At 44.5% G+C, this 15,000-nt stretch overlaps 2 protein-coding genes across 2 annotated transcripts in view; one reads left to right on the top strand and one right to left on the bottom strand.

Moving 5' to 3' along the window:
* drc8 (dynein regulatory complex subunit 8) overlaps window positions 1–3,952 on the bottom strand; it is a gene marked incomplete at both ends in the record, with an annotated part of 9,784 nt that extends 5,832 nt beyond the window's left edge. Inside the window, 4 exons of the mRNA XM_080849559.1 lie at window positions 2,014–2,093; window positions 2,617–2,689; window positions 2,889–2,973; window positions 3,928–3,952. Of these exons, the coding sequence (XP_080705685.1) occupies window positions 2,014–2,093; window positions 2,617–2,689; window positions 2,889–2,973; window positions 3,928–3,952 (263 nt within the window). The remainder of the gene's footprint in view (window positions 1–2,013; window positions 2,094–2,616; window positions 2,690–2,888; window positions 2,974–3,927) is intronic.
* Window positions 3,953–4,586: 634 nt separating this feature from the next.
* Window positions 4,587–15,000, top strand: part of hnrnpua (heterogeneous nuclear ribonucleoprotein Ua) — a gene marked incomplete at its 5' end in the record, with an annotated part of 15,929 nt that continues 5,515 nt past the window's right edge. Inside the window, 8 exons of the mRNA XM_080849836.1 lie at window positions 4,587–5,070; window positions 6,266–6,380; window positions 7,903–7,976; window positions 9,585–9,724; window positions 10,468–10,567; window positions 12,795–12,907; window positions 13,138–13,401; window positions 14,748–14,867. Coding sequence (XP_080705962.1) covers window positions 4,587–5,070; window positions 6,266–6,380; window positions 7,903–7,976; window positions 9,585–9,724; window positions 10,468–10,567; window positions 12,795–12,907; window positions 13,138–13,401; window positions 14,748–14,867 — 1,410 coding nt within the window. The remainder of the gene's footprint in view (window positions 5,071–6,265; window positions 6,381–7,902; window positions 7,977–9,584; window positions 9,725–10,467; window positions 10,568–12,794; window positions 12,908–13,137; window positions 13,402–14,747; window positions 14,868–15,000) is intronic.

Genomic DNA, 15,000 nt, shown 5'->3' with positions numbered 1-15,000 from the left:
ACACACACACTCCACATCCACACCCACACACACACACTCCACATCCACACACACACACACACCACACACACACACACACACACACACACACACACACACACCACATCCACTCCCACACCCACACACACACACACACACACACACACACACCACACCCACACCACACCCACAACCACACACACACACACACACACCACACCCACAACCACACACACACACACACATGCTTAACAGAGCCCAGGGCCTGAACCTCCCTAGAGTGAGCACAAATGCGGAAAGACCTTGAGCAGAACCTTGGCTTTGCCTTGTGGGTAATCACACTGATAATCACACTGAGATTCATGATGCGAGGGTTGGATGTTCAGAAGATGCCATTGAGTGTGGGTAGATGGCTGGATGGTTCAGAAATGTAGTGCTTGCAATCATAACCTCAGTTTTATTTGAATTAAGATGCAGGAAGTTGTCAGTCGTCCGTGCTTTAACGTCTTTCAGGCAAGCTGCCACAACCAGACCTACATCTTGACTTGTTTTGGTTTGATGTCCATGTGTTTCCAATCATGGAGTTTGGCCTGTAATCGTGAGACAGTGAAACGTTTCGTTCTGATTTGTACACATCCATTTTACCGACTATTTTTAAACAATGTCAAGTGTCACGTGGTAATTGAGAGCCTGACTGAAACCTTAACCAGTTTTGACATTTTTTCCAGGTATGCAACAAGGAAGATTACACATCAAACAGTTACCCTGTAAGCCCATTTAGACATCTGCTAAAGTTATTGTGTGTTTGTTTAAGAATTAACAAGTTGAGATTTACTCTTTGCCAGTTAATGACAGGGACGAGAGGGGCAGAAAAGTGGACACCAGGCACGTACAAACAGCACTGGCATAGGGGGCAAAGCACGGAATTGGAGATCGTTGGCTGATGTCTGAAGACAGCGTGGGCATATTGTTTAATTAACTGAGTTAACAATTCCCTTTGAAGATGCGATTGAGGAACCGCTTGAAAGAAAGAAGTTAAAGTATGCAGAACCGGTAGTGGAAGTGAGGCAGCAAGGCCGGCAAGCACACACAAGACCAGTGCAGATAGGCCTTAGAGGCAGCGAAGCTGGCAAGCACACACAGGACCAGTACAGATAGGCCTTAGAGGCAGCGAGGCTGGCAAAAGCACACACAAGACCTAGCTGGTAGAGGCTTTGGAGCTAAATCAACCACAAATGCTTCTGTTGCATTTTGGTTTTTGAGGACGGCCCCTCAAAGGATCTTTAGAGGATTTGAGGCTGCTGAAAAAGTGAGCCAGTGGTTGTGGCTGAGGCGCTCACAGACTACTAAGCGGTGTTGAATTAACCTGAACTAACACTGAGATACGTGAAATCTTGTCAACGCATGTCTTGAGGTGTATCTGGGGACGCCAGACACCCTTGTCGAGCCTTCTGGAGGTGCCGCGAGCCTAATTCAATGAAACACTGATGAAGGATGGGGCCTGCCTGAAAACCCCAGCGAAAAACATCCCCTTGACTCTTCATCATAAATTGGTTTCAAACCATATAACTTTCACCACCTGAGTTATATGTGCTTCAGTTTAAGCAAGACTGCATTGTAATATGTGATATTTTACCAGATCAGCTAAATTAATTCAGATAAGGACCTCCTTCCATTTAGCCTCTTTTAACCCTCCCTCACAGCTTGAAAGTCTGAACTGAACTCTTTCTTTTTTACAGAGATCACTACTCCCAAGACATGCATTCATGATTCTTATGTCCCAAATCTTTCCTTCCTTACTTGTGTGTGTGTGTGAGTGTGTGTGTATGTCTGTGTGTGTGAGTGTGTGTGATTGATCAGTAGGTGGGGTTGTAAAGCCGGTGCTTTCATGATTATTACTTGTGTGTGTGTGTGTGTGTGTGTGTGAGTGTGTGTGTATGTCTGTGTTTGTGAGTGTGTGTGATTGATCAGTAGGTGGGGTTGTAAAGTCAGTGCTTTCATGATTCTTATGTCCCAAATAGTTTCTTTCCTTACTTGCGTTCCATCAGCACCAAGGTCATAGCAGGAAGGAACTTCTCAAAGCGGATGTAGCCCATTGGTTCCTCCTCTTCCACCTGCACAGATCAGTCAGTGGGACGTTAAAGCAACACTATGCAGAAATGTATCACTGTTTGAGATATGCTTTTATAGGCAACTAGTTTGGGCATCAACTTCAAATTAATTTCAAAAGTATATGTGCATGTGAAGTACAGACAAACACAACTGCCATTCTCGCCAACCGCCCAGGCTTTGTACTATGTAGTTGTGTGGTCCTGAACAGATATACCCCATGAAAAGCCTTCACCAGTTAGCATTCTAGCAAGCGTTTATCCGTGCCAATTGTGCTGTTGTTAGCGTTTGCAAGGTTATAAATGTCTTTTAGGTTGTAAGCTCGCCAGTTTTAGACCAAACTCCTTACTGCTGCTTTAAAGGAGTCCAGTTTATTTGGACCAAAATGTTCCTGCTGCTTGTAAATTGGTCATTCTATGGTCCCCCATATTCATAGTGGCAAAACAACACCAGGATCACCATTAACAAATAAAGGTACGTAAACATAGAGGAAAGGAGAGAGAGAGAGCGAGAGCAAGAGAGACTTACTTCAGCAATGATATCATGTAATTCTGCCTCTGATGGAAAACATCCCAGTGACCGTATTATGGTTCCAATCTCTCTTTGAAAAAGACACAAATATATCACTTATCCCTAAAAAACCCATCTGATTCACCACATAAAGCAGCTGTGGACACACTTATTTAACCAGCTCTCACCTTAGTTAGATTTAAATCAGCACTACAAAAGTGGGACTCGTAATTATCAATGTATGTGGGTCTATAAGATATGGGTGTGTTTCAATAAAAGTTCTTTCTCACCTGACATCTACTGTTTTGTTGAACTCATGGTCAAACACATCGAAGGCATCACCTATCTTCTTGTGGACCACAGAGAGGATAGCCTCTGGCATTACAAAGAATACCAGTGGTTCAGTGGGAAAACAGGCGGTAGAAATTAGGAAAATCAAATGACCATGCCTAGGAAGCTCTGGGTTAGCTGCACAAACAGTTCATGTCTCCAATAGTTAGGCTTTCTTTGTCATTAGTAATGACGGGATCATTTTCACTAGTTCGGCTACATCCAACCCCACATTTCAGCAAATTATGTCAGATGAATTCACTGCAACCCTTCAACAAAGCCCCTAACAACAAAACACTTACTGAATTTTCCACCACCAATACAGGACATAACCTTGTCATTGGTTTGTAATAAATTATTATTCTTAGTTTACATGCATTTATAGTATCAATTACTATCTATACATTTTAAAGAAAGTAATTGAGATGTTGTTTGGACAGAACTGGAGCCAACAGATTGTTTTAGGCTTTTACATCCTTCTGTAAGATTTAGACTAAAACTGTTGAATTTAGTTTACACCTACAGTGCATGCTTGTCACGATTAGGCTACTTAACATTCACCAATCAATACAACCTAACCCTGATATCTGCAGCATCTTCCGCACCAAGCTTGGAAAGACACATTTAGAGAATACAATTGTTTTTCATCTTCTGGCCTATATTAAATGTGAGCAACTAAGGGTGTATTACAATGACTCAATTTACAGATAAGATTAACCAAACTGGATAACCAACTGCAACTTGTCAGCAGCGCAGACGAAGACCACGACCGACCTGTAAGAGGTAGGCTATTATCGCTAGAAGTATTCTCACTGATCAGTTCGACTGTGTCCTTTAATCTTTCTTAACTTTGAGTGGGCCTGACAGTGTTTCAAGACAAGACTGCGAGGCAACTGAAAGACATTACAAACTACTAACATTCAATAAATACACGTTATCGTCTGAATGGTTGTTTGTGAATCCTGGCTCAACTATTAAGAAATGTTTTCGGAACAGTACCTGCATTATCCTTGTCCTCCGCCATGTTTCATGTGTTTGCTTGATGTAGTTGCTAGGATACCATTCCCCGCCCTCTCCCTTTTCGCTATTTAATTTGTGCCACAAAGATTACCTTGATTAAAGATGAGTGACTTAACAACGACTTGTTTCAAGACTGCAGTTCTGTTGATATCACCATACTTTTCATCGCGCAATGAATATCAAATTGTTGTCTCTGACAAAAATGTTGTGGTCTGCAGTAGGCCTAGACCTCGTTATAAACAACAATGCTTGGATGTTTGTATTTTGCATTTTTAATAAAGTAAAAATGGTATTCAAATATTTTTAATAAATTGTTTCAAATATAAGAGCACTTCCTATTATTACAAGTTAAAAAATATTACGGTAATCACCACCCATGTAGAATCATCAGTTTGAATATTTACGGTAGGTTTATATACTGCCCCATTTGACACATTCACGGTTACTGCTGCCAGTTGTAGTGGGACGTTAGTACTGGCCATACAGGCTTGGCGCAGTGAAAATTCTGGGCGGCTGCATTGTCAATCTTGTCGCCTGTCGACGGCTTTCCAATCATTCTTTTCTTTTTGGAGGACTTTTAGAAATTACAGTTTGCTTTGGACATCGGTTAGACATTGCACATTCTCTAAGCCTACACAATGAGTTCAATAAACGTCAAGAAATTGAAGGTAAATGAGCTGAAGGACGAGCTGAAAATCAGGCAGCTGTCTGATAAGGGACTGAAGGCCGAATTAATGGACCGGTTGCAGGCCGCGCTGGACCAAGAGGCCCAAGCTTCAGGCGGTTCCGTTCCTTCGGAGGCAGAAGCTAATGGTGCAGAGGGCGGCTCCGACGATGGAAGTGGACAAAATGACATGGGAGACGAGGATTTGGAGGATGATCTGGTCGGAGAGAGTATGGAGGCTGATGACGACGAAGAAGATGGAGACGGGGGCGACGCGGAGTCCGCTAATGTTGTCGGTGAACAGCAAGACGATGATATGGGAGAGGAGGAAGACGAGGATGCCGGTGTAGAAATGGATAAATCGGACGAAGATGAAGATGCCCTTCTCAAAGAAGACGATGAAGAGATGGACAAATTCGATGACGACGATGCTGGACTGGGATCTCTGCCCGGGGATGGTAAGTTAAGCTCCCTTTGACCAGATAGCCTTTCAGCATCGATGGAAACGTTGTGGGGGAGGTTGCCAGTTAACTAAATTCTCAGATGTATGAGTAGCGATGCAGGTTATATAGTGATTCGTTGCAGAAATATCATCACCCAAGCTGAGGTGGAGGTAGACGATGCGAGTGAGTAGGCGACGTTAGACAATGACCAGGCGGATGCATCTAGTCGAGCTAATGCTGTATACGCCGCTAAAGCTAGTTTAGCCTCATCTGACAGTGGACCAGCGGGCTGTCACATCGTTGTGTGGTTTTGCATGTTGGCCGTAAGTGGATGCTGTGGCTGTAGAGCAGGGGCGTACGGAGTGGTTCATAGCTACGAGGTTTGAGCAGTGAGTGAGCTGTTGTGTTGTAGAGATCGGAGTGTGTGCAATAAATAGCTACAGGCGTTTTGCGGCTCTGAAATCAGTTTCCTAGCAGTAGGTACACAAAGCGGCGCGTCGGGTGCTGTAGAGCCGGGGTAGAGATCCCAGATAACAGTAATGTAGCTCCTCGCTGTGGCGACAGGGAAAGCGGAATCTCAAGGCAGTTATTTTCCAGGAAATCATTTTTTTGCCGAAGCTACTAACTACGAAGATAGTATGTTTCTATTGTAGCCATTGTAAGTTATTTGCCGTGTAGGCGGTTTGATTTGCGTGTTCGCGTGCTCCTCCGTTAGCGCAATTTCGTTGTGTAACATTCCGGTTTTACTTCAACCTTTGAAGTAGTACGAACAGTGGTAAAGCGTACCATGAATATTAACCCTTCCCTTTCCTTTATCAAGGAAATGTAATGTGAAAATGTGTGTTGCTTGGCCCCACATTGATGTGAAGTGTTGTAAAACCAAAACCAGTATTTGCTGGCGGGTACCATCCCCCCTCTATTGGAGGAGATGATGCTGTCATTGAGAATCTATTCCTGATTGCACAGAGAAGAACCGACCGGCATTGCCCTCATATTAATCTTTACCTGAAACAACAATAATAAAAAACAAAACCGCAGTGTTCTCTCATTTTTCTACAGAAGACGCATTTAATTGCCAGACAGTCATGCATTGTAACTCAAGCATTCCTGATTCCACTGTACAGTACAGTACATCTGAATCGACTCGTGTGGGCCGTACAACAGGGCCAACACAGAGGCATGCCTCACGACTTCTGTTTTATTTCCAAAGGGGATGCGGAGAAAGACAAGAAAGATGATCAGAAGAATAAGAAGGGTGTTAAGAGACGCCGAGAGGAACATGGAAGGGGCTACTTTGAATTTATTGAAGAAAGCAAATACAGCCGGTAAGGTTTGTGCAGAATGACCTCAGGTACTCCTGAGAAATCACTGCACATTCAAGGTTTTTAATGGACTGGCGTTGGCAGTAAAATAGCCAACGTAGTCCTTACAGTTATTTTGCCTCTTTAGCGCAAAGAAACACACATTTCACTATCGGCTACAGTAGCCGTTGTTATAGTGTTAGTGGCCATTACAAAGCATGTTGTTTCCTAACAGTCTGTATTTCGACTATTGTTCGTGACATGTAGTCGGTATTACTAGGTTAAGTAGTTGGTATTATATCGGGAAAGCAAGTGTATGTGTTGGCGTCATACAACCACAGATGACTGGATGTTTAACATCTTCATGATGATGTGTGAATGGATGACTTTAATGAATGAGGTTTTTTTCTTCTGTTTTCTTCCTTATATTAATCACATGTTCTTAATAACTTGTCCTGCCATTGTATTCTCTCATCTTGGTTTCAGTGCTTCACTTTCTGGTGAATATATAATTTCTCGTTTCACAAACTAAATAACTATTTCTTGAAAATGTAAAGACTATCAGTGACAGATTCTGTGCTGAAGCATCTCCTTGGTGCTTCAGTGGGATTGACTACTCCTTTCGTGACCGGTGTCTTGTTGCATAACCATGCGTTTTTCACCCATAACCTGCAGCGCTATTTTTTCCCAGGAAATATAAACGTTTTAGTGCTTTTGCGGTCAAGCAGTGAAGAAGACACCAACGACACCATTTCAGTGCAATGTGCCACAACTCTGTCCAGATGGGTAATGTCCTGAAGCCAAACACCATTCAACACACTTCGGCAGACTGCTTCTGCAGATACTGGAACTCCCTGAACTAAATCCCAAATCCCCACAGTATTTATAGATACATAACACAAGAATGACAAGCCCATAAACAAATATATGTGTGTATATATATATATATATATATATATATTACAAGCACATAGGCATAAATATATTATATATATATCAATACATATAAATATTTATCAATATATTACAAGTCCATAGGCCAGACATTGGGTAGTTAGAAGTGGACTCATGGACACATGACGCAACACTGAAATAGGATGTCAAGGATCACACCCTACACCCAGCAATGAATAATCCAGCACCCCTGGCCAGCTAGAAACGGATTCGGGTACCAATGAGGCCCTGATCTGGCGCCGTTCAGTCAGATCCATGCCTGATCTGGGCCAGAACCAAGCCTGATCTGGGCCAGAACCAAGCCTGATCTGGGCCAGAATGGAGCCAGATGTGTGACCCATTGAGATGCGACTGGAGTAAGGTATCAGAGTGTCATGGTTACTGATCTCTGTAAGGTCCTGGAAGTGGTGTTGTGTTGGGAAGGAGTCAGGCTCCATGGTTACTGATCTCTGTAAGGTCCTGGAGGTGGTGTTGTGTTGGGAAGGAGTCAGGCTCCATGGTTACTGATCTCCATGGTTACTGATCTCTGTTGGGTTGGGACGGAGAGTCCGGTGTTTGGGACGGTCCATCTGACACCTTCCTCTATTCACAGAGCCAAGTCCCCCCAGCCCCCCCTCGAGGAGGAAGACGAGGAGTTCGATGACACCACCGTCTGCCTGGACACTTGTAAGCATTTTCAAATTATAGGATTTATTTGGGGTATTTTTATGCCTTTATTTGGACAGGACAGTGAAGATGTAGACCGGAAGCGAGACGGAGAAGAGGTGGGGAGAGGACTTGAACCTGTGTCCCCGCGGGCAATGATGAAGCCCGTAAATGGCTTGCGCCACAGTGCCCCCCAAATTATAGGATTTAATTATAAATCTCCCAAGTCTCAAAATAATTGGCTGAGATGGTCTTATAAATGCTGTGAGTGTGTGTGTGTGTGTGTGTGTGTGTGTGTGTGTGTGTGTGTCTGTGGCTGAGATGGTCTTATAACTGCTCATCAGGGTAAAATCAGCCCATCACTGGTTCCTGCATTGGAAGGAGATGCTGTTTATATAACATGTCTGGCCACACGTCTGTGTTACCTCTCCTGTCCTGACTTACTGTTTGTGTATTCAAAATGTCTCCTTAAGTTGGATGCAGAAGCAGAGTAAACACGTGTTGTGGTGCAGGACAGAGCTGTTACTGTTGAGTCAAAGCGTAGATGTTTCACAAATGAATTGCGCAGACAAAACTTTAAATGTTGAGAGTTTCTAAAGCTCTTCTTGCTTACCAGCCCTCTTACTGTTAGATATTTTAGATATTTGAAAGATCTAAAAAATAGGGAACAGGTTGAAAAATCCAGAAGTTTCCCTTTAAGTAACTGCTACCCAGGTAACTGTCTAACACCAACAGTAACTTTCCCCAGATTTCTGTACTCACTTAATCGGCTAAAAGCTGCGTGTGTGTGTGTGTGTGTGTTTTATTTTGGGACTCACTCTGCATCAAAACGGGGTCCCCACTTGCAAGTTGGTAATAGACGATGCTGGGTGCGGTCAAGTCGATCTAAATTCAGGATGGGGGTCTCCTACTCATTGAGTGTGTTGTGTTTCCTCATCATTGAGTGTGTTGTTCAGGATGGAGGTTTTCTCCTCAGTGAGTGTGTTGTGTTTCCTCCTCATTGAGTGTGTTGTGTTACCTCCTCATTGAGTGTGTTGTGAGTGTGAGTGTGTCGAGTGTGTTGTGTTTCCCTCCTCATTGAGTGTGTTGTTCTGGTGGCCATATGGAGGCTGTGTGCTGCCTGCATTTAAATCACTAGTTCTCCCTGAGGAGTGGACACAGGGAGGAAATAGCTCAATGCATGCCACTGCTCCACATGGCTGTTTGCCTCACATCTCGTTAAGAAGAAAATACCTCAAAAGAAAAACAGTCTTCATTATTTCTTGGTTATCTAATCACCTTTCGAGTTTAGTTTTTTTCTTTTGACCACGCTGATATTTTTTTCATTCCATTTTTTCTGCCGTACCCGAAGATTTATAAATCAGGTATTCAGTTGTTCCTGGAAATGTGTGGGTTTTTTTTTTCTTTCAGACAATCACAAGAGAAGAGTTACAGTTACATTAACATCCATTGCATACACAGCAAATGGAAAACTCAGAAAACATATCCAAACATATAACAAAGGGGGGGGGGGGGGGGGGGGGGGCTTGCTCTCTTTCAAAACAGAAAATGTGTGTTTTAAAGGTGCTGTGTGTAACTCCATCCCATGCTCCTCTAAGTGAAGCCCATGTCCTGTCTCGTGTGTCCCAGACAACAGTGACCTGCACTTCAAGGTGTCACGTGACCGCTACAGCGCGTCCTCTCTCACCATGGAGAGCTTCGCTTACCTGTGGGCCGGAGGACGAGCCTCGTACGGGGTGGCCAAAGGGAAGGCCTGCTTCGAAATGAAGGTGAGACACTGTGTGTGTATGAGAGAGTGTGTGTGTGTGTGTGAGTGTGTGTGAGAGAGTGTGTGTGTGTGTGTGTGTGTGTGTGTGTGTGTGAGTGTGTGTGAGAGAGTGTGTGTGTGTGTGAGTGTGTGTGTGTCTGCTTGTGTGTATGTGTATGTTGTGACGGCTTTTGTGTGTGTGTGTCTGCTTGTGTGTGTGTGTGTGTGTGTGTCTGCTTGTGTGTGTGTGTGTGTGTATGTGTGTGTGTGTGTGTGTGTGTGTGTGTGACTCTCTCCATCTGACATATCCACAACTGTGTGTGTGTGACCATCTCACCTATCCACGGCACTGTGTGTCTTTGTACGTCAATCAGAACATCTGTGTTGTGTTCTGTGTGGTCTATATTTGAGTTAAAGAGAGGTGCTTTTAAAGTAACACCCAGTTTAATTAGGAGCTTATGTGTGTGATGATGAGTCTGACACCTGTACTATTTTTATATTTTTCAGTTTTGCTTGGTGTGTGACATTGTAATATTAATAACTTAACCCTTAAAACTGCATCTTAGTTTTTTCCAAACACGTGCCTTCTTCAGTCCATCCTGTGACTTCATAGCCTGATTTGGTCCTCCTAGATTATTGAGAAGATCCCAGTGAAGCACATGAATGGACTGGACTGGACTGATCTGTAAAGCGTCTTCGGGTATATAGAGAAGCGCTATATAAAATTGAAGTTGAATGATTGATTGATTGATTTGGTCCCCATAGATTATCGAGAAGATCCCGGTGAAGCACATCTCCAGCAAGGGCATAGAGATCCACGAGGTTCTGGTGGGCTGGTCTCTGCCCAGTGGAACCCTACTATTGGGTAAGGGAACCGGACCCCGGTCAAGAACCTCTTTTACTAGGCGCTCGCTGTTTAGGAAGGCCTTTCTGGCCTTGTGCTAAATCTAACCCTACTTTTGGGTAAGGGAACCGGACCTCAGTCAAGAACCTGTTTAAATACCAGGGAGAAGGGTTTTATTACTTTTCTTATTTTAAGCCTATCGGAACATCAGGTTCTGATACGATGTTGACCATTATTTTATTTTATGCTCCTGCTGCTTGCTTTTATTGATTTTATGTAAAGCACTTTGGATTGCAACTCTTGCACGAAATGTGCTATATAAATAAAGTCTTACTAACTTACTTACTTACTTACTAACTAGGCACTCAATGTCCAACAGTACCAGTGATGACTCAAGATAAGAGTGTAAAGATATTTGAGATATTTATAGATATTTAACACTACGGGCCCTATCTTGCACCCAGCGCAAGTGACATTGTCACCGACGCAAGTATCATTCCTATCTTGCACCCGGCGCACAGCGCGATTTTCCCTCCAGAGGTCCGCTTCGAAATGAACTTGCGTCGACATGGGCGGGGGCGGAACAGAGAAGGCGTTTCTCTGGCGCAAGTGGTATTTTGCAGTTTTCAAAACAACGCCGTGCGCCGTGCGCCATTGACCAAAAAAAAGCTGGTCTAATGTGAGGCGCAATGTCTAAAGTCTGTAACGCGTATTCAGAACGCTATTTTAAGGGCGCATGTGCTTGCCCGCACAGTATAGGACCTGTAGGCTACACTTTACTTCTGTCGTCTTCACGAGAGATTAACACCAATTGTTTGGCAAGCCATATATAATTACAAGGAAAATAAAGTATTTACCACATGAGGAAATCATTGTGATATCCGTATCCAAGACATTTAAAAACTAGGCATACATCTAGCGTACACAATTGACCCAAATGATTCAGGTTAATTGAAGCTGCGTGACATTTGATTTATTGTATGGCTTTGTTGCATTTATTTAATGCCAGTATTATTATAAATCTTGTAAACTCATCTCTGTGTATGTGGACTTTATTTATGTACCTTGGGTTTGGTCAGCTGGTGCACTGGCTTGGGTGCCGATTTCCATGCCCCCAAATCCCTGCACGCTCTCAGGCGTGAGGGTAGACGTGGCGATGTCCTCTGCTGCCGTCAGATCCTGGGTCGAGGCAGATCCACCTCCCGTGAAGGCACGAGAACGTGTGTTACCTTCCAGCTTGGATGTCCCACGTCTCCGGACGTCATTATAGCGTTTTCGGCAACGTTTTCGGGTGCCCCGTTGCAGAAACAATCACGGCAATATCTTGACATGCTTGCTTGACTTTGCTTACTTTTGGAGGGTTTCTCGCATCCCCATATATATCTATCTCCCGGCTTTTTACAAAGCCATACAATAAATCAAATGTCACGCAGCTTCAATTAACCTGAATCATTTGGGTCAATGTGTAGGCTACATGTATGCTTATTTTTAAAATATCTTGGATATGGATTTCACAATGATTTCCTCAAGTGGTAAATACTTTATTTTCCTTGTAATTATATATGGCTTGCCAAAAAATTGGTGTAAATCTCACGTCGGTCTCCTCGGCTGTGAATTTCTCCGGTCTTCCACCAGGTAATTCCGCCATCAAAATAACAAGCCGCTATGGACTATGCGCTTCTCGCTCTTAAAGGGAATGTGAAATGACGCTCCGATTGGTTTATTGCATATTACGCCCAAACCACACCTATGGCTGAGTAACCTCCTTTGGACCAACCCTTTTGACACTTGCGCTGGACGCAAGTGTGTTTTTTCCGCCGTTAAAATAGCAACTGCGCCATAGAGCCGCCCACACAGCTACTTGCGCTTGGCGCCGTCCTACTTGCGTTTCTGATCGGCAAGATAGGGCCCTACTAGTCATATGAGGTTTATATTATTACCATATTTGTTCACCAGGTAAATCCTACTGTTCATTTTTATGTTCTTGAAGAAAGAAGAGTTGGACGTGTGTTTGGATTTGGGTACCGTAAGGGGTGGTGCTTGACTTGCTTTGGGTTCTAAGTATGGTTCTCCTTGACTTGCGTTGGGTTCTAAGTATGGTTCTCCTTGACTTGTGTTGGGTTCTAAGTATGGTTCTCCTTGACTTGCGTTGGGTTCTAAGTATGGTTCTCCTTGACTTGGGTTGGGTTCTAAGTATGGTTCTCCTTGACTTGCGTTGGGTTCTAAGTATGGTTCTCCCGTTCCGCAGGTGAGGAGGAACACTCCTACGCCTTCTCCACTAAAGGCAAGAAGACCTCCAACTGCTCCACAGAGGACTACGGAGAGTCCTTTGATGAGGATGATGTGGTTGGATGCTTCATTGTGAGTAGGATGGCGGAGATTCAGAAAGCCTTTCTATCTCTAGCCAATCCCCCCGAGGGTTAGTATAAGTGACACAACAACTGATCTGTGTGTGTGTCTGTGTGTGTGTGTGTGTGTGTGTGTGTGTGTGTGTGTGTGTGTGTGTGAGAGTGTGTGTGTGTGTGTGTCTGTGTGTCTGTGTGTCTGTGTGTGTGAGAGTGTGTGAGTGTGTGTGTGTGTGTGTTTTACAGGACTTTGATGGTGCAGAGGTGGAGCTGTCTTTCTCTAAGAACGGTAAAGACCTGGGCGTGGCGTTCACGTTCAGTAAGGAGAGCCTGAGCGAGCGTCCTCTCTTCCCTCATGTCCTGTGCCACAACTGCGCTGTGGAGTTCAACTTCGGCCAGCAGGAGGCGCCCTTCTTCCCCGTGCCCGACGGCTTCACCTTCCTGCAGCAGATCGCCGTGGCCGAGCGCGTCAGAGGGCCCAAGGGTCCCGAGGCCAAGAATGAGTGCGAGGTCAGCCATCTTTCTCTTTTATGTCAGGTAGCGATATAGAGAGAGATGGAGAGAAAGAGAGAGATGGAGAGAGAGAGAGGAAGAGATAAGAGAGAGAGAGAGAGAAAGAGATGGAGAGAGATAGAGAGAGAGAGAGATGGAGAGAGAGAGAAATGGAAAGAGATAGAGGAAGAGATAAGAGAGAGAGAGAAAGAGATGGAGAGAGATACAGAGAGAGATGGAGAGAGAGCTAAAGGTGTCTTTCTGAATCTGATCACTGTAAGAGTGCTTCAGTGAGTGTAGTCAGTAGCCGTGGCCGAGCGCGTCAGAGGACCCAAGGGGCCTGAGGCCATTTTTGTTTTTTTAAGATTTATTTTTGGGCGCTTTTTTTTTATGCCTTTATTTGGATAGGATAACAGTGAAGTTATGACAGGAAACGAGGAGGAGAAGGGATTGGGAAATGACAATAGGTCAGACTTGAACCTGTGTCCCCTCGGGCAATGTAGCCCGTAAGCTGGGGGCTTTATCGTCTTGCGCCACCGTGCCCTGCCCCCCAAGCCAGCTTTCTCTTGTGTCAGCAAACAGACTACTAGAGTCAGGTAGAGATATATGTGTCACCAAACAGACTACTAGAGTCAGGTAGAGATATATGTGTCACCAAACAGAATACTAGTGTCAGGTAGAGATATATGTGTCACAAAACAGACTACTAGTGTCAGGTAGAGATATATGTGGCATTGTACGCGTCCCTGCCTGCCATCAGGTCACTTCTCAGCCCTTTGTCACAGCCTCAGCTAAAGGCGAGGCATTGGTGTCTCTCTGACACTGATCACTGATCACTGTTAGTGTGCTTCAGTGACTGTAGTCAGTAGAGTAGTGACTGATCACTGTTAGTGTGCTTCAGTGACTGTAGTCAGTAGAGTAGTGACTGATCACTGTTAGTGTGCTTCAGTGACTGTATTCAGTAGAGAAGTGACTGATGATCACTGATCACTGTTAGTGTGCTTCAGTGACTGTATTCAGTAGAGTAGTGACTGAAACAAGGTGTAAGCTCGCCTCCACTGATGGTGGCCTTGCTGACTGTGTTGCCTTGGTGACTGTGTAGTGCAGGTCATTGTGACTGTGTTGCCTTGGTGACTGTGTTGTGCAGGTAATTGTAACTGTGTTGCCTTGCTGACTGTGTAGTGCAGGTCATTGTGACTGTGTTGCCTTGGTGACTGTGTTGCCTTGGTGACTGTGTTGTGCAGGTAATTGTGACTGTGTTGCCTTGCTGACTGTGTAGTGCAGGTCATTGTGACTGTGTTGCCTTGGTGACTGTGTTGTGCAGGTCATTGTGACTGTGTTGCCTTGGTGACTGTGTTGTGCAGGTCATTGTGATGGTCGGACTGCCCGGCGCAGGCAAGACCCAGTGGGTCACCAAGCACACCCAGGAACACCCCGGAAAGTTCAACATCCTGGGCACCAACACCATCCTGGAGAAGATGATGGTGAGCGCACCTGTTCTCCTTTGTGTTCTCTGTTCTTTGACCTTCATTTGACCTCCTGCAACACACATTTGACCTTCAGTGTCACACACATTTTACCTCTCCTGTCACACACATTTGACTTCCAGTACCACAC

Source organism: Sprattus sprattus (assembly GCF_963457725.1).
Source record: "Sprattus sprattus genome assembly, chromosome: 13".
NCBI classification, from domain to species: Eukaryota; Metazoa; Chordata; class Actinopteri; order Clupeiformes; family Clupeidae; genus Sprattus; species Sprattus sprattus.
The sequence above is the reverse complement of the archived record's forward strand: the minus strand, read 5'-3'. Positions and strand labels throughout refer to the sequence as shown.